At 37.5% G+C, this 18859-nt stretch overlaps 1 protein-coding gene across 4 annotated transcripts in view; it reads right to left on the reverse strand.

Moving 5' to 3' along the window:
• Positions 1-18859, reverse strand: part of LOC112569795 (regulator of G-protein signaling 7-like) — a 68613-nt gene that overhangs the window by 7074 nt on the left and 42680 nt on the right. For 3 of the 4 annotated variants that reach the window (XM_025247717.1, XM_025247715.1, XM_025247718.1), the window contains 11 exons: positions 16223-16274; positions 14709-14850; positions 14268-14349; positions 13191-13265; positions 12445-12531; positions 10823-10884; positions 10236-10349; positions 9756-9887; positions 9535-9609; positions 8629-8743; positions 8271-8363 (listed from right to left, as the gene is read on the reverse strand). In XM_025247717.1, coding sequence (XP_025103502.1) covers positions 8271-8363; positions 8629-8743; positions 9535-9609; positions 9756-9887; positions 10236-10349; positions 10823-10884; positions 12445-12531; positions 13191-13265; positions 14268-14349; positions 14709-14850; positions 16223-16274 — 1029 coding nt within the window. Of the gene's footprint in view, positions 1-1416; positions 6665-8270; positions 8364-8628; positions 8744-9534; positions 9610-9755; positions 9888-10235; positions 10350-10822; positions 10885-12444; positions 12532-13190; positions 13266-14267; positions 14350-14708; positions 14851-16222; positions 16275-18859 lie in introns of those variants that run through there. The other variant, XM_025247716.1, reaches the window with a different exon arrangement.

Here is an 18859-nt window from a genome sequence, read left to right on the forward strand (position 1 = left end):
CCTATACTAACAGGCTCTGGCACTTCAGGGATAATGTAGGTTATAACCATTTTTATTAAAACAAGACAACTACCTATTTCTGCCATGACTCTTTCTTAAGAGTGTTACACTGAATGACATGCATAATTCTTTATTCAGCTGTTATTACTTTCTAATTTGGACCCTTTCTGCAGTTTGGACGGACATCTTACACTTAAAAAAACAATAAAAAAATGTTTTATTACACAGAAGCATTTTCTTGAACATACCCTTCCATGCTTAATCTGATTCTGAAAAAGGGATTGGGGGTAGGCTGGGTAAATCTAAGAAAATGGTTAGCAGTTACAATCAGTGGTGTTGCAATCATGACCAAAGAAAACAATCATCAAACAATAGCACACCAGAGGAAAAAAAAAAAAAACTTTATGTCCAAACCCCTGACCACACACTTGCTAATAACTGGCTGTCTATTTATAGGCTGTACCAGCACAGAATGCATGATAATGCAGTACACTGTGTGGAGCAGCCTACTTTTCATAAAATGATGCCAGGGTTAAATCAAAAAGAATTGTTAAAGCAAAAACAAGCAAAACAACAGCAGCACAATGACCTTCCTATCTCTAATCCATGCACGGACATAAAATACAAATTCATGTCCATGCAAGCACAACAATCACTTCACGTTCATCCACAGACACTTAAATGTAAGCACATTTAGATCAACGAGAACAAACACTGCTGGCAACATATGTTATTAAAGGCTAACCTGAGTGCAAAGCTGTTTTATTTCAGTTTACTAGTAAATACTTGTGACTCAAATCTGAGTCAAAAACTCAATATTTACAAGATGTAGGCCTTTAAACATCAAAAACAGTTATACCACTTTGGAGAGAGAGAGACAGGTAAAAACCCAGCTCCTGTTGTGCAACTAGTGTAGACTATTAACAGGGACAGCTCATTAAAATGCAGAATGGCTGCAGCATTCACTGGCATTTAAGTAGTCACAAGTTTGAAAACCACCCCCCCCTCCCCTCAAAAAATGGACATTTGTGACAGCCACTAAAAAGTCTACAAGCTAGTAGCCAAGAACCTTATTTAGTGTGACTCAGGTTAGCCATTAATTAAGCTGCAAGTTTTCATTAGCCCTTGCTGATGACTTATGCCATTTCAAAGATTATAAAAATGATATTGTAGGTATATACCGAAGAAGCAGTAATAAATGAAGAATGAAATAGATAAAGAAAAAGAGAAGGAAGTACAAGAATGTCCCCCACCTTCCAAAAATAAATAAAATTAAAAAAAATTAAAGTATATATGCAACTGAATTAGCTCTAGCTTTTTAACCAGGACAAACAATGTAAAACACTCTTGGGGTTTTAGAAATTCACTTTTCTACGACCACTTCATCATACTGAGAAATAAAAAAGACATAAGGCATCACATTTCATGATTTATTTCCTATCTCTGAAACACCTGAAAAGTCAGGTGCTTCTAGATCAAATAGCAAAACGTTTATCCAGCATTTTGCATAATACAACAAAAATGCAACCTGTCTGTTTTTCGACCTGGTAAAGACACTCCTAAACCTAAAGTTCTATCCATGTTAAAATCTGCTGAAATTAAAATCCAAAACAAAACAAAAAAATGTAACATAAAGTAAGAAAATAAGAAGATGAAATAAATGTTAAGAACATAAATAATGCTTCACAACCTATTATAAAATATGAAAGTTTCTTTCATTAATACCTTTCCTAAAGTTTACAAATATTCAACCACAACATGGTTAACACCCAGTTCCAGCTGGTATATCTGCATTTACTGTGCATTAACATCAACAATTGTTAGCATGAGGATGTGAATGCGATGCTGCTCTTATGTTACTATTTTGGTCTGGAAGTGACTCTTTCAATTCTTTACAGTTGTTTAGGTTTTAGGAACCCTCTTAACTGGACACATTTCAAATATGTGTCTAAGTGTGGAAAATTATAATAGATGCTCATATGAAAAAAAAAAATTGGCCCAAACAGTCAAATATTGCACAATGTGTGTGCAGTTAATAAGGCGCTTTACACAAAGAGGTGAAGAGCTCACAGATAATCTTTTTCCCATAATGAAATAAGTGGATTAGTGATTGTGTTTAGTTAGAACATGTAACAAGACTGGGGAATAGTCAAAACAAAACTCCACTCAATTCTTGAGCTCTATGGTAAATTAAAAAAATAGGTTTTAGTCTCAGAACATGATCAAGTAAATCTGGACTTTCATGCAAGAAATGTTTCCCATAAAAGAAATCAGAGTTTAGTTTTTGGCAAAAGAATCAACGAATTTCCTGGAAGGCAAACTGCTGGTTTTAGGTGAGAATATCGTATGGCAGATGAAAGATATACTCTGAACTCTCAACACATGTGATGACATCAAAAGTTAATTCTGAGGGACACTTAAAAAAGAAAAGGACAAAAGAGCAGCTATAGAATAACATCAGCAAGAAAACTATATGATCAAAGCACATCAGCAAGTATGCAAAAATATGGCAGACTATAAGCACACTTAACTTCAAATACATTGTCGCAAAACAGAAAACTGAGTTCAAATAATCAGCTGCAACAAACAAAAAATAGGAACAAACTAAAAGGCACAAAGAATAACTTGAAACACAGGACAGGGGAAAAAACCCACGATAAACCCCAGCAATGCCATAAAATGTTTTTTTTCCTTGGCCATGTCAACAGCAGGAATTACTATTATAGTAATGGCTAAAAAAACCTGGTAAGCATTTTAGAGAAACTTCATTTTAAATGTAAAAAATATTAAAACAGTTTGACATGACATATGAATAAGTTCTGACAGCTGTTGTAGAGACATGCTTGTTGCTAAAAGAGTATGATATAAGCAAGTACATCTTGTTACATTTGTCCAGACATAGCAGATGTCATTCCTGGGGTAAAATTTAAGTTTAACTTTATAGAAAAGATTAAAGTATCTAACCAATAGTGTGTTAAATGATCAAAAAAATCAACAAAATGATGTTTGGATGCATTTCATCTTGCTGGGCCATCAGTAAGCAAGCACAGTCATAAAATTTCAAAAGTATTATATTTTAAAAAAAATGTGTTTCTCTTCTTTTTTTCCTTTCTGACAGAGAGAAAGAAAGAGTATGTTACAGGAAGAGAAAGAATGCACCTTTGTGTGTACACATCTGATATACTTACGTTAATGAAATAGACCTAAATTTGACTGTGAGTGTGAACAGGTGTACAAAAATACACCTGCATATGCAATATCTACATATTATCTTTTACCTTAGAAAAATCATTCTTTGCTCTACTTCTGCCATGCTGTTTATTTTTGGACTCTCTTTTGCACTCAATGTAAATACAATACTTGTGCAAGTCAGAAGAACTGCAAACAACGTTCATTGATAGAAATAGTCAGGTGTATAGGTGAACAGAACATCAATTAGAGTGAAGTGAAGGGACCCTTCGAAGAAACAAAGAAACCCATAAAATGTTGGGGGCTAGGGGTGCAGGGTGTGGGAGAGCGAGCTATGAATTAAAACTTTCATTTCTCCATTCTGCAAAATGCCTGAAAGAATAAGACATGAATTATGATGCTGATAACTGAGTCAGAGGCACCTGCACATGGGTTGTGAAAAAAACAAAACGCAAATTTTTAAGAATTAGGATTGTTGATCTTCTTTATTTATTCTTAAGTTACTAATATGTTTCTCAGCAAGACACTATTTCTGGGACAATCTGAATAGAACCAAAACAAAACATTATGTCCTGAACACAAGGCAATAAAGAACTGTAGGCATAGACCTTATGATGGCATGATACTTATTTCAGTAAGAAAATTCATGACAAGGTGGAATGTCACCCATCAGAAGCAGAGGAGCAATCACCTTTATCATTTTAGTATAACTGACATACTGATTCCAAGAATGACTAGTTTGTCTATTTTCCATGAACTGCAAATTAATATATTTAGGTTGTTACTACTTTAGAGAAAGCAGCTACGAGTGGCTTGCAGATATTTAATAACGAGTTTTGGATCATGGGTTATTTGTATAGTAGGATGGAAGACAGCACGCACATACACGCACACAAGGAGGGTGGAGGCTGGCGATGGGGGGTGGTCGCTGGCCGGGTGACAGCTCTGTGATAGAGGGAGAACGGGAGGGGGTCGGCCAGCGAGAGGATGCAGGTACGCGGATGTGGTTGGGAGAGGTGGAGGAGGAAAAAAACCGGGGAGAGAGCAGAGTGAGCAGCCGGAGAAAGTGTTGTCTGGGACTGATCAGTGTGTGAAAGCACATTTCACTGCGAGCTCAGTAGATAGTGGTAGGTCAACCTGTTACATTTGCTTAGGCCTGTTCTTAATTAGAGAATCCTTTGATACAAATATTGACTATCTGATCAACAGTCATTTAAGAGATCTGAATGATCCTGGGAGAAATGATGCATTAAAAGTAATACAACATGGGGGGGGGGGGAAGGGGAACCAGAACCAACTGAAACTCATGATGCTAATTTTTGCCAATCAAATGTTACAATTATAGCAAATGCTATTCATTTACACTAAAAATTAATAGTTTTTACATCTCAGCATTTTCTGCTATTGTTTTCCCACATTTCATCTAGTTTGTGCGAAGATAAATTTTAAATATTATTGTGAGTATTCTGTCTGCTGATGCTGCTATTGTCGTAACAGAGAACTTTTCAGAAACCTGAATTTGTTTTCGTTTTCTGCTTTCAGCATAAAAGAGCTCTTTGGATAGTTCATGAAAAACAGGTTCTTACAACAAATTTAATTATTGAGTGATGCTGTGTAGATTGTCTAGGTAATAATAAACTAGAGACTGTCACTCACTTTGACACTGGCATGCTCCTCAAGAAAATGCTTGTAATAATAATAATGGCTCTAATCACTCTATGGTCTAGATGAAGTCTCCCCTCTATGGTAATTAAAGGAAAGAAAGCCACATTGGACTTCAGTCAGATCTGTCAGATGTCGGAGTCTTAGTATCTGAATGTACTGTAAGACTGATAATGTACATTTAATTATCTTTGAAAGACACGGCACTTGAAGCCATTTACATATTCACTGCCAAAAAGTGATTTGACAGCAGTTTTAATTTTTCAGAGATTCATCTGCATATTTAGCTAATGAGACTAGAATATTTTATCCTTACCTAAAACTTTAGTGTCAACACTACAAAACAAAAAATTTACAGAAATATGACTGTTTTTAGGAAACAAAAGTAAAATCTTACTTAGTAATATCATCAGAAACAAACTATTGCTAGCTTGAACTCTGCACCACTTCTCCGATACTGATAACAACTGATAATAACTGAAATGCGATGAAACATTTTCTTAACATACTACCCTTTTGCCTCCAAGGCAACAACCACCGTTGCACACCCACCCACACATGCAGGCATACCATTAAAAGGCAAATATGAAAACACTTATTCTCCCATTCAATTATCAAGGAGTTTTGTGAATGGCAACTCCATGCAATTTGCTGAAACATACACTGCAAACAACTTGTTTATGTCACACATTAATGTGTATACTCAGTATGGTTGATGCTGGTAGGCAAGTTGTACAGCATAGAATACATCACAACATATATACATATGTATATACATAACTGCCAGTAAAATTGAATAAGTTAACAGAATTGCACATTAGGTTACAATCTGAACACCATAATGTTCCAAAATAGATTTAGTACTTCTTTTACTCTCATTCTGCACAAAGCACAAGTCAATCAACAGAGCAGAAAGTTAATTAAAAACCAAAAAAAAAAACCTTTACAACTCAATAAGCAATCATGATGGAACAGAGAAGAATAATTTTACACATAAAAAAAGGCCAACCTACTTAGAGAAGTATGTATGCGCGCACTTGTATGTGTGTGTAAGTGCACACCTGTACATGTAGCACACTTTCTTCATATGAATGAGTAATGACCTACACTCAGATGCTGCCACTAAGACGAAGATCTCTTCTCCACTAACTTCAGACCTGTCACTGTTGAAAGGTTGTGAATGGTTTTCATAAACATGATTTTTCATGTCTTTGACCTTACCCCATCATCAACATTACTGCATGTCTATAACAGCAGAACCTGGTAGATTGTCAATTACGATGCAACATCAAGGTTAGAAAAGTAATACAAAACTGTAAGCAATTCTAATGTTTGATGTGTACAAAACACCTCCACCCACATAGAGTATTTACAATGTGCGACAGACAGCAACTAAAAATAAAATTGGACTACTTTTAGCTGCAAAATCTATGTTCATGTCTGCATCATGCATTTCTGCTGTTACATTTGGAACTGCAAGGACGGTCTGTGCTGTGCTGCCAGCACCTTTATACTCTGCCTGAAATGCTGACAACTAGACATTCTATGGTCCTGAAAAGGTTCTTGCAACATGTTAAGATACCATACCTTCTAAAAACTTGGTGAAAGGTGAACATAAAAAAGTAGACATGCAACCGCAATCTTTACAGGTAGAAAACTGAAAATTAAAAAAAATAATAACTGAACTCAAGATTCAGCTCCAAACTGAGCAACAAATCAAAAAGGAGCTGATCTGCAAAACTAAATACAGCCATTCAATGCGGCGGCCAAGGCAAGCTCACCTGCGCAAGATCTCTGAACTTGTATGAAAGCCCTTAATTTGGGATAATTACAGCAAATGTTCAGGCTTTTGAAATATTTTGATTTTATGTAGGCCTGGTTAATGATAACAGAATTATGCATACTTTAAGATAGAATAATACCTTAAACGATACCTTTACACTAGATTTTTTTTTTGTTTGTTTAGTGACCATAGTAAGATTATTGCTGAAGTAAAGCAAAAACATTTGAACAGCAAACTTTTAGTCATCTGTTTTATTATTAGAATGATAATGTCCTATCCAGTGCAAATTATTCTGATGACTGCATTAACATCTGAGTTATGTATACTCAATTACCCAGATAAGAATGCAGTGCTCTCTAAATAACACAAAGTGAGGAAAGCACAACATTTATCTTTACTTTATATTTTTATTGCAGCCACTCTTTGATTTTAGGAAAGATGTTGATGTTCCTGTGTTTCATTTGACAGCTAATGTCTCACAAGGTGCCTTAATTCTGCACTATTTCTGATAATGTAATGTGTAACAGCTATATACATTTTCTGAAATGGCCTTCGAAAATAAGTTTATTTATTAACAAACTGATGTTGTCTACTCAAACAATTTAGACCCAGACAGATTAATATTAAATGAAGTCCTCTAGTCCTCTAGTGTTAAACTAATCTTGTGACCTGTAACTTCAAATTGTTCTGATTTTTAACAAATCCACTTTACAAGGACAAATTCAGATGAGGACACTTAACTGAGATTAGAGGGTGTATATCAGATTACTTGAAATTTGTTTCCCCATTTTCTTTGGCAAACAACATAAGAAATACAACATGTATCACAGAATGTTAAATGTACAGCAGCATCAGGTTGGCACATAAAGAAAACAAAGCACAGCACCTTACACTTACAGAAGACAATGCACACCCAATGCATGAGAAATATTATTTACAGTTATTGCACTTTCCTCAAATATGGAGTGAAAATTAGGTGTGCGTGCAACTGTTTGCCCTTGTACAACCAAATAAGATGGGTCAGAGAAAAGAGGAATTGTTTAGTGGTAAACAAGTATGTGACACAGGAGTGTGGTCCTCATGCCAAAATGCATCTTTAACCATTCTGTGTATTGGACTGACTCAGGTCTTTAGACATGAGACTATATATCAATACAAAGGCTTACAAATAGGCAATATGGTTACACACTCCAAGACTTCACAAACGGGACACACAAGAAAGAAGAGCAGAAAGGATGAGGTGCAAGGTAACTGGAAGACAGTGATGAGAGTCACAGTCATGGTAGTCGTGGGGTTGGGGGGGTGGTGTAACCCCACTTAGTTAATTTCTCTAAAAAAAATCTTTGTTTAGAAAAACGAGGAGGTGGGATGAGGAAGAAAAAGAAAGACAGGTTGGCAGGCAGCTGAAAGAGACTTTGTGAATGCATGACTAAGCCATAAAGCCTGAGATTAAGAAAATGAACAACTGTTTTCAACCAAATTCAGCCAAAAATAAGCAGAAGAGAAGAAAGCAGCCTGAAAAGGGAGGCAAGCAATGACCAGGAGAAGCAAGGTAAATCGTGGCAGGTGGTGGTAGTGGTGGTGGTCAGTGTTTAAAAATGGCCCATTCGCCATGAATGCCAGACAGCAGTCTCACTTTTTTGCGTGTGCCACTCAAAAATTCCTTGTACTGGTCCGAGCGGAGATAGCGGCTGTAGCTGTCACTCTTCATCAACTTGAATATATGATCCTGCCAACAAAACTGTTCCTTTCAGCATGACAGATTTTCCATATTCTAAAGCCTGCAGGCTTTCTTCATAAAATGAAGACTAGTAGTATGAAATTGAAAAATAAAAATAAAGCATTACATGAAATGGCAACTGAAGTAGAGGCAAGTTTTAACTGTTAACTTGGAAGATTTTACAAAGTAAGCAAATACTATCTAATATGGTGGCTTTGATTTTACACACATCAACACCTAAGATACAAGCAGAGCTTGATTCTGGCCATCTCACCTGTGCCTCCTCAAAGCAGAATCGCGTTGGGGTGTTCTCCATTCTTCGTCGCACCAGCTCCATTATCTGGCAGTCAACATTGACAGGGTTGTGTGCTCCTGGAGCCAGAAATTCTCTGCCAAGTAGCATGCAATAAAATTCATGCAAAAATGATAAGAAACCAGGAAGCAGAATGAAGATGATAATTATATATGTTATATATGTAATGATGATTAAAAAATTCTGGATTTTGTTAAATGCAATGATCTCAAGATAATTCCTGTAGATGATATTGTAAGAAGAATGGATTGCTGCTATGTTTCTGTGTTTGCATGATCTAGTAGGAAAGACACATATCTTTCCTTTAAAAATTTACCAGAGAAACTGACTACAGTAAAACCTATTCATTAATACCTTTTATTTTGCAAACCCCTCTTATATATGACCCAAACAATTTTCATGGAACTATTTCAATGTGTAAAACACCATATTTACTACCTTCCCAACATGATTTATGGCCAACAGCTTATGCTCTATTATGATTGTTTTGGGGTTTTTTGGTTGTTACAGAAGTTGTGGTGAAAAGTATTAAATATGTTAAAAAGACTGTTTCTGGCCAAAGGTTTGTCCTATACTATAGCTTTCTCAAGAAATAACATAAAACAAGTTAAGTACATTTTGAAGGGGACTGCTTGTTCATTGGGTCACTTGTCATTTTGACCCTAAACCATATTTCTCCAGCCATATCTACCACAAGGCTATCGAATCAATCCCAACATGACCCTATTCTCTTGTGGAAATATGCGTCACCCCTACACCAAAAGTTAAATTCATCTCAGCCCAAAAGATAAATTGATCATGTTTCCCCTACCTCCAAGAAGCATTATTTATATACACACACCCTTTACCAGACTCAGGATCACTTACGAGAAAATTTCATGGACTTTTTTGTTCACTTCTCGCATAGGCAAACCTTTGAGTTCTTGACAAGCCAACCAGAATCTGAAAATCAAATATCCTTTGATAATAAACTCAGTAAATCCTCCTGTTATTGCTTTATCTAGAGCATTTTTCCACATCTTTATCAGTGTTATACATAATATATATAAAAAAATATTTAGGTCTCCACAAACTACACAAGGCCTTACTTGAGGTTTTCTCCGCTAAATTCTTTGTCCAAAAATTTGGTAAACTGGTCACGACCAGCAGGATCAAGCAAAAGCTCTTCTATGGAGAACGCCCACCGTTTCACACGCCTTTGAGGGATCTCTCGGGCATTCCTGGCCACAAAAATTTATATTGACATAACTCTCTAAAATGTATTTTTCATGATCTCCCTTTGCATTACCATCACTAAAATTTCAGGTACTGAGAAATTCTTTAAAATGATGAAGCTACAGTTGTCCGACTGATTTAAAAAAAAAAAAAAAAAAAAAAAAAGCAGCAAAAGAGCATCCCCTCAAGATAGCTAAATCAAGCAAAGGGAGACAAGTATCTTTCACCTTTCTAACTACCAAGCTAAGCTCCCTTTAGATTTGAGATGAATAAAGCCCTGCTTTATTAGAAAAACTAAATTTTAAAAGTCAGAAATTTTGGAACCAAATTTGATTAACACAAGCAACTCCTACAATGTGCGGTCTTGGTCCCAGGACTCAGTACTGTCAGAAATCCATGGGTTGGAAGGGTCAGGACTTGTAATAAAGGCATCAAATTCTGCATATTGCTGGAAGTAGGCTATGTAACTGAAACAAGACAAACTTCACTTACTAAAATGCCATTAACAATGAAGAATGTCGAATGGTAGCTGACAATCAAAGCCTGTGCATCTTGTCTTACTTCTAATCTCTCTTCTTCTTAGAATTCTCTTTTCCCCATCCTCCTGGATTTAAATGGTACCTCCTTTTTTTAATACTAAACCACGCTAAGTAATCCAGAGGCACAATCAGCCTCATATACTCTCAGATTTGATTTGTGTTTCCATGAGAAAACAACATCAACAGAATTTACAAACATTTACATAAGATGTTTAACTCAGCCATAACCTGAAAACCACGGTACAGTTCTTTCTTTCAAACAATGCCAAACATTTATCTGCTGTTTTCTAGTGTACCAATCAAGAATAAAAACCAACAAAAAACAACAAATTCTCCAACCACTACTCTTCTCTATAATAAAAATACTATAATTATGGTGACATCTATTTTAAAGGTAATACCTTTCTGTGACTTTGGATATTTTTACCCGTCTCTTTTCAATTTTTCGTTTTAGTACATCAATCTGCAAGAAAATGACATTTTTAAAAATGACAGCTAAATTTCCATTATAAACCAACATTGACAATCACCATAAGAAAGCAAACATAATAATGCTGAGGCTTATTTGTTCCCAGCACTGTTACAGTGAAATAAAACAACTGAAGGAGCCACGCATGGCACATGACAGTATGGGTTGCAGGACACTTAACCACAAACTTTCCTAATGTCTTGATAGAAAGGTGCAATATTCTATCAAAACATCAATGAGACAAGGATAAATAACCCTGCAAGAAGGTAGTAGCTGGCAAGTATGTCTTTTTCTTGACCAGCTACAGGTCTCCCAGATCTATAAAAGTTAAGGCAACAGCAACAGCACTGCACTAGTTTCTAACCTCCTAAAGAACCACCAACAAAAGAGCCAGCTGTATTTGACAGTCTGAAAACAGGTAATGTTCACAAGATGCAGGGCTACTCCCCTTTTGGTGAAGTGTCACTAGCCACTCGGGCATGTTTCTGACGATTGTGGACTGGTAACTTTGGTTTAGAACGAGCGAGTGCACACACAGATATATACACACACACAGGCATATATACCTTCATACATGTTAGAAATAAGGCTTGAAAACATCTTATAACTGGCAACTTCTCTAATTTAGGGAAAAACAACAAATACATTGGCATTTGCAAGTAACACCAATTAGAAAGCATTTTTGCACATAAAGACACTATGGCTGTTGCATATCCAAGACCTCTTTACACCCAATGCCTTTGCAAAAATACTAATTATGTACATTTTTATTCACAGATGTCACAGTTTTAACATTTTCCTGTTCTTTCTTGTGGACACAGCAAAACAGTGTCTATTGTTTTCTTTTAATGCTATGTTTTAAAACAACTGTGTGGCTGGTCTGCATTTGCTAAAGGGGTGCATGAGTGTTGATTTCTGTTCAAAGGAATCCAGAATTTAATAGGCAAAAAGAATATAACAATCAGACATGAGATACAGTGCTGCACAAGATGTGGTCAAGGGCTAGTAGCCGTAAACTCATTTGTGCAAATACATTTCCTGCACACTGCTTAATCTTACAAAGTAAAGTGTTGCCCTTCCTGTATGTGTGTCCTCTATACCAATTCGCTGTCCAGTCTGAACCAAATTTTGCTGGAGTACTTTTCCTGACTAGGGAAAGGTCACAGACTATGTTTATTAGTGGTATTTTGGCAAGAATTAAAGGTTTATGGTCATTATTGCATGATAAAAAAAAAAAACAAAAAAACAAAAAAAGACATACTGATGGGAGGTAACTCTCTCAGCAGCATAAAAATCTGTGACTTGAAGTCCCTTTGAAAAGTTCACGTGAGAAGACATAGTCGCAAACGATTACTTATTGTCTATCCCAAACCACACATTTATATCTTTCTCAAAGAAAGTGAAAATCTAATTTGTGATTATTTACTGTTTGTTAAAGTGATCTCTCATGTGACAGTCAAATCAACTGTAAAATAGTCTTTGACTCTGAGCTTTATTGGCCTCTGGATATTCATGACTCGCTTTGAAAGAAAAACATTTTACATCAATACTTACATCATGTCTTATAGAATCTGTGGGGTTGTGCAAATCAGCTTCGGAGACACTTGGACTTATTCTCCCTCCTGGAACAGCATAGTTTGGCTGCACACACCCAACACATCAAAATCTTTCAGCGGGAGACTTTTGACTTAAATCACACCAGGAGGTAAGAATACATGGTACCTATCAGTGCTTGAGTTGCAAATAAACAAATATCACAATGAATCTTTTTCTGATTTTGTCTCATTACTTTGGCCCATTTGGACCAAAGATACTTCTGTGTACTTAAGGATTAAAAAAAGTGTTTATGTGAGAAATGATGATAAACAGTGTATGAAGAAAGAGATGGGTGGCATGAACTGGAAGAGATCTTGGCTGTGTAGGTCTAGGATGAAGCTAGGATGCTTTATCACGCTAAAGACATAAATACAAACTGTGAATGGGTTTTAGTATTCAAAGGTCATAAATACCAACAGTTGTAGCGTAAGAAGGGTGAGAAGGAAAGGAAAGAAATGGTGAGACAAGGAAAAAAAAAAATGTTTATCCTTATCAGATAAACATGATTGTATAAAAGTCAGGCATTTCTATTTATACTACAATCCAGCAACTTTAAAGTCCCCTAAACCACACAGCCAGCCAGCTAAGCAATACAGAGCTCCTGAGCAACTGAAAGTAAAATGGCCAATTACTCTCTTCATCACATTCCCCGAGGTTTAAGAGAAGAGGCCAGACAAGAGCACTGGTGTTATTGCTCCACTCACCCTGCTCATTTTGGAGTGCCTGTTCATCCTGCAAGCTTTTTTGATGTCCACCTCTGTTGTATTTACACACCCAGGCTGCAAGACACATCAAAGCCAAAATAAAGTTACTCATGCACACTGCACTACAAACAAGAAGAATTCTATTAGCACAGTTCTGGCTCAACCCCAAGAAAACAAAAGGACTGAAAATGGCTTTTGTACATTTCCAGATTTTATTGGTATAAATAAAATAAAAGAACAGGGACAAGAATTGCAAGAAATTGCCTGTGAAAATAGTGTGCTCTTCCCCATTTCTGATAAACAACCAGAGAATTAAATTTTGCTGCATTTGTTAAGAGGATGGAATTAACTGTTGGATCTGTTTTACTCATACACAGCATAAATACTGTCCTTTTTTCAGGATACATAAAACATCTATAGATGGACATTAACTTATTAAGTCTTAAAACATTCCATCAGTTAGTTACAATTTTAAATTTTATATATAGGTATATATAAACACATATTAATGAAGAGACTTTAATAATTCAAAAAAAAGTATAGTTATTAGTTGGCATTAAAACCCCCTACCACCTCCCCACGTTACTACTATCTCACGTGCTAGTGGATAGTCAAATGGCATCAAATGGATTATAAAAATTGTTATTTTTGAATCTAAAATAATATCTGGATATAATTTTAGTGTAACATACATTGTCAAACATAGATGGGAAAAAAAAATTTTCTGTGCAAATTCTAGTTGCCAGCTTTGCAGCGCCTACAATGTTTTATAATTGGTTTGCTGTGACCCCAACTGACCCTGAAGCTGCTATCGTGGTGGCTAACTTTTATCCTTTTTACTCTTCCACTGCCTTTTATATCTCAAATTTAGGGCTTGTGAACTAATAAAACTAAGATCTAAGCATTGCAATGGCAACAGAAAGAGTATGACAATGCACAGAAGCTATAATTTCCATTATTATTATTATTAAAAGTGCTTTGACAAGTAAAATTCTGCCGAGTTAAAAGTTTCATTTGTCTATTTGTAGACAATGATACAAATGTTATGACTGAAATGAAAGAGAATTTGGACTGTACCACAGGTCTGTGCACATCCCAGAAGGCCCGCTCCTGACTGTCTAGCACCTTGCGCTCAAGTTTGTCCCGCTTCTTGTCAACCCTGTAATATTTGGGGTTGGCAAGCAAGTCTAATATAATACAAATGAGTGTCATCACCCCTTGTCTCAGGTTTAAATGCTCATTGTATACGGAAAGAAAGCAACTGTCAAAATGTCACCAACATAATTCTCCACTTTTTTTAAATATACAGTCCAAAAGTAGTCTACTCAGCAGACAGGCAAGAAACTTAAAACTGTAAATAATTAAACAAATGCATGCAAGAATTTGTACACATATATTTTAATGTATGCACAGACATGATACGCTGATTTGAACATTTATTTTCAAGTAAAAATGAACAGTTACTCCATCAAACAACATGCCAGTAAGCAAATAGTAAAGCTGTTACAGAGAACTTACTTTGCCTGTGCTTCAGCTTGCATGAATATGAACTCCCACTTGCGAGAAAACATTTTCTGCAGTCTTGCCAGGTTTTCTGCCTCATAGTCAGCTAGTTCCAGTCGCTGCTTGTTTTGCATTGTTCTCTTGCATAAATATACAGCTGAAAAAAAAAGTGTTTCTGTACAGATTTTGACATACATTTAATTACATAACTGGAGTTAACATGACGAAGGGACAAACAAATATTAAAATTTCTATTATCAAAGTGGAAAAAGTCATTGTGTAAGTTGTATTTTAACTAGCGACTAACACCAATGTGCAACTTTATAGGTAACTCATACACAAGGCATTGTCATATACATGTGTGACCCAATGCTTAGGCAGGTTGAGAAGGCTGAACAAAATAGATGGTAAAGGAACAATTCAACAGTCTTTAGTTTTTAGTATTTAGTTTTGTAAACAATGAAACAAACCACCTCTTCAGATGCAGATTTTAGACCGTCTTAGGAAGCAGAAATTACAGAGAAGCAAATATTTACATCAAAATTACATGACGTTTGCACATGACAAACAATAAAATTAACCACAACATATCGTATCAGCATATAGGTGGATGACATGTAGTCCCTCGTATGAAACAATTATCTATACTTAAAAAGCCACAAAACAGCTCAACATAACCACTCTGATGTCTGACATGACAGCTAATGATTTCCAAAATGCAACATGTCAACTATTAATAAATAGGCACAGCCTGAACAAAGTTGAAAAATGAGAAGGTATCACTTAAGTCTCCCTAGTAAAGACTTTATTAAGACTACACATCGGATTGAAAAATGCAAGCCATATACAAACTCCTAATTACTTCTGCTTTTCAACAAAGCCTTAAGTAACACAAGAATAATGGATATGTGTACAATGCTTAAATTTTTCTCAATTATTTGCTCTGGAGATGTCTTTGCCTTCCACTTCCATTTCTACTTGGATTCAAAACCACTGAATTTCCTGCTATTTTAAATATTTTCCTCTTTTAGTGCCAACTTTTTCAGACTTTCTTCACATGAATTATCAAGTGCTCAACTGCTGCACAAAGGTGGCAGAAGCCATTGCCAATAGCCTTCTTTTCAATCTAATGCCTGGTTTCAAATACTTCCTTTTTTTGCATCCACTTTACTAGTGATGCATAACCAAAAGTGGTAAAGCATGATTGTTGGTTTTGTTCTTTCTGGGGGGAAACCCTACTCTTTCACAAGTACCACCTTCACTCACTCTCTCATTTGTGTTCTAGGAATCAGAAAAACATGGAGTTTGATATCAAAGTAAAGCAAAAAGACATCACAATCTACAAAATTTTTGATCTCCCTAAGGCTGTGCAAAAATACACAGCCGTTATAAAAAAATATGGTTTATTTGAAAACATGTGCACACAAAAGTGGAGCAGACAATTTAAGAAAAAAGCAAAATTCTCACAGTCTAGTTGTTCTAGTGCAGTAATGGCACATTGTTTACAAACACTAACAACTCTGACCCACCATAATCTGTGTTTTCAGGCTCCCCACATCTTGATGGCCAAAAGCATGGTGTCTGCACATACAGAAAAAAAGCATAATGCAAAATCAGCCACAGAATGGCCAACAGGCAGTATACCATAAAACTTCATAAAAATGGGACAAGTGAGCAGATCTTGCCAGACAAAATGTGGCCAATGCTAGACAATAAAGGCTATTTGCTATCGCTCCAGAATTTTTTTTTCTTCTTTTTTTTTTGGGGGGGGGGGACCAGATGCCAGTATTGCCCTGAACACTGGAGAACTGCCAGCTTTGCCATGCACTGAAGTGACAAATTAGCGGAAGAATGTACCTGGACAATACAATTAAGTATGAAATCTTCTGCCAAAGAAAAGTGCATTATTTATTACACTGATTTGTGGAATAAAGCAGATCCATAGCTAGAGCACTGAGTTTAGCTGGGAGACAGGTCTTGGATGTGAAGGAAAATAAGGGACTACTATGAAAATTATGCCACTACACAATGCTTATTAGTAGTTGCTCAATATTATATAGTGCTGCTGTTGATTTACAGTAATTAAAGGGTAGCAGATCTCATGTGGGGGAGAGAGTAGGGATTATGTGTGTGGGGGCTTGTGAGGGTGGTGTCTGCCTTGTACCTCCTTCATAGGTTTGTAAAGTAATAAAAATATTAGCATGTCAAAATGACTGGCTATCAGGAACAGTCCTTGTAGCCTTGTCTTAACTGAGGCCAACTGCTTGTCCAACAATTCTCATGGATGTCTCCACACATACTGATGCTGCTCTTTCCATGCACCGTCTCTTTCCCCCACCCCATACCCACCCAAGCCACGACTGCCGTCTGCCCACCTCTCCAAACGCGTTTGTATGGCGAAGGCTCTTAGCACATGCACCTGGCCGTTGGATGGCCAGTAATGGAGACCCTCCTCCCCCTCCACACACACACAGCCGTCGCGTCGTCTTTCTCACCAAGCGGGGGTGCGGGTGTTCTGGAGATGCGGATAAGGCCAGTCTGCACGCAGTATAGCTAATGCTGACCTGGTGCTGAACTGCACGCTTTCCTGTGCAAAGCTCACCGAAACGGATGCGTGCACGCGCTGCACGGCAGCAGAGGGAAAGCAGGTCAGGGGTGTGCGCTGTGACGAGCACGCAGTAATCCCAGGCAGCGAGTCCTGGCCGCTGCTTCATGGCACACGGCCTATCTGCAAGATGCGCGCTATTTCAAGCACCCGTGGAATCGGGTCTCGATGTTTCTAAGATCAGGTAAATTAAAGAATGCTTTCTTTATGTATCGTTATGACCACCCCATTCCCACCCCCCACAAAACACACGCGCGCGCATTTTACTGTTGTTTAGGAAATTCCGAAGGTGTGACGGTTTCGTCCGGACAGAAGTTGGAGGATTAGGGGAGGAACCGATGAGGCATTTGTGGAGGTGGGGATGGGGCGAACTGTTGAAGCGCAATCAATGCACAGGTATCAACAATCCTCAGTGTGATGCCATAGCCGAGCTGTCACTCGTGTTAACGTGTCAGCAGTGTGACATGGCAGTCGCTAAATACCTAGGGCACCGTGAACCGGGAAGACGTGATATTGCCAGTTGCACGTGTCCCTCCCCCCACCTCCCCCCCAAAAAAATGTCATCACTGAAAGTTCGTCCAGCTCCCATCTTCACGGAGCTACTTGCAAGAAGTGAAGAGACAAAGAGTCAAATGAAGAGTCACAGGGTCGTGACGGTGACGCTGCTTTTGGTAACGGGACAGCTGTGTCTGTGGCCATCATCTGACGTCATTTCCAGCTGCTGCAAGCAGTGGCCGCTGTTTCCGCTCACTCGTGAAGAGAATTTTCTCCTGACAGCGAAGGTATAATGAAAATCAAAATGAATCATTAGAGAGTTTGAGATTCGCGACGCGTAGGGAAAACGTACTGCAACGGCAAAGGCGCCCCTCTAGGGGTACCCGTTGTGAGAAAGCGATTAAGATTTAAGTGATGGGATTCAGGACTGATGTCTTCAAAAACGAAGTTGCTCCTGTTTTTCTTTAAATCTCAATCGCTTTCAAGAACCTGGCCACCGTCACGGCGAGCTCCAGCCTTGCAAAATAACCAGAATGAAAATTCGTGCGTCAGAAACGAGATCTGAACCCACAACCCACGAACCTGTCTCGCTTTCAAGTGTTTTACAGCTGCGATACCAAGCATTCAAAGAAGATGGACAATGGCGCCTCAACAGCGGATGCCGTGGGTGATGTCAATGTTTTTAAAACAACATACCTCAGGCCAATGTTTGTTGCCATCGAGGGTAAAATGCCATTTACCCACCCACTTACCCCAAACACACACACACATATGTAACGTTCAGCCCTCTGACAAAACCTACCAAACATATTCTACAGCAGCAACTATTGCCCAGCCACAAAAACAGTTTCACTGCCGACGAGCTGGAAAAAAATCTCCCCCACCCAAATCCGTGTACTCAAAGTCTTGAGCACAGAAAATATGACATGAAACGAGGAAGGCTGAAAGGAGATGTAGCTATGGTATTTAGTTCATCGCGCCTAAATGTATGCACTACAGATGAAATCCCATTCATAGATTCTACAACAAAATCGAGCCTCCACGTGTGACAAAAGCAAATACAACA

This window comes from Pomacea canaliculata, linkage group LG8 (assembly GCF_003073045.1).
Source record: "Pomacea canaliculata isolate SZHN2017 linkage group LG8, ASM307304v1, whole genome shotgun sequence".
NCBI classification, from domain to species: domain Eukaryota; kingdom Metazoa; phylum Mollusca; class Gastropoda; order Architaenioglossa; family Ampullariidae; genus Pomacea; species Pomacea canaliculata.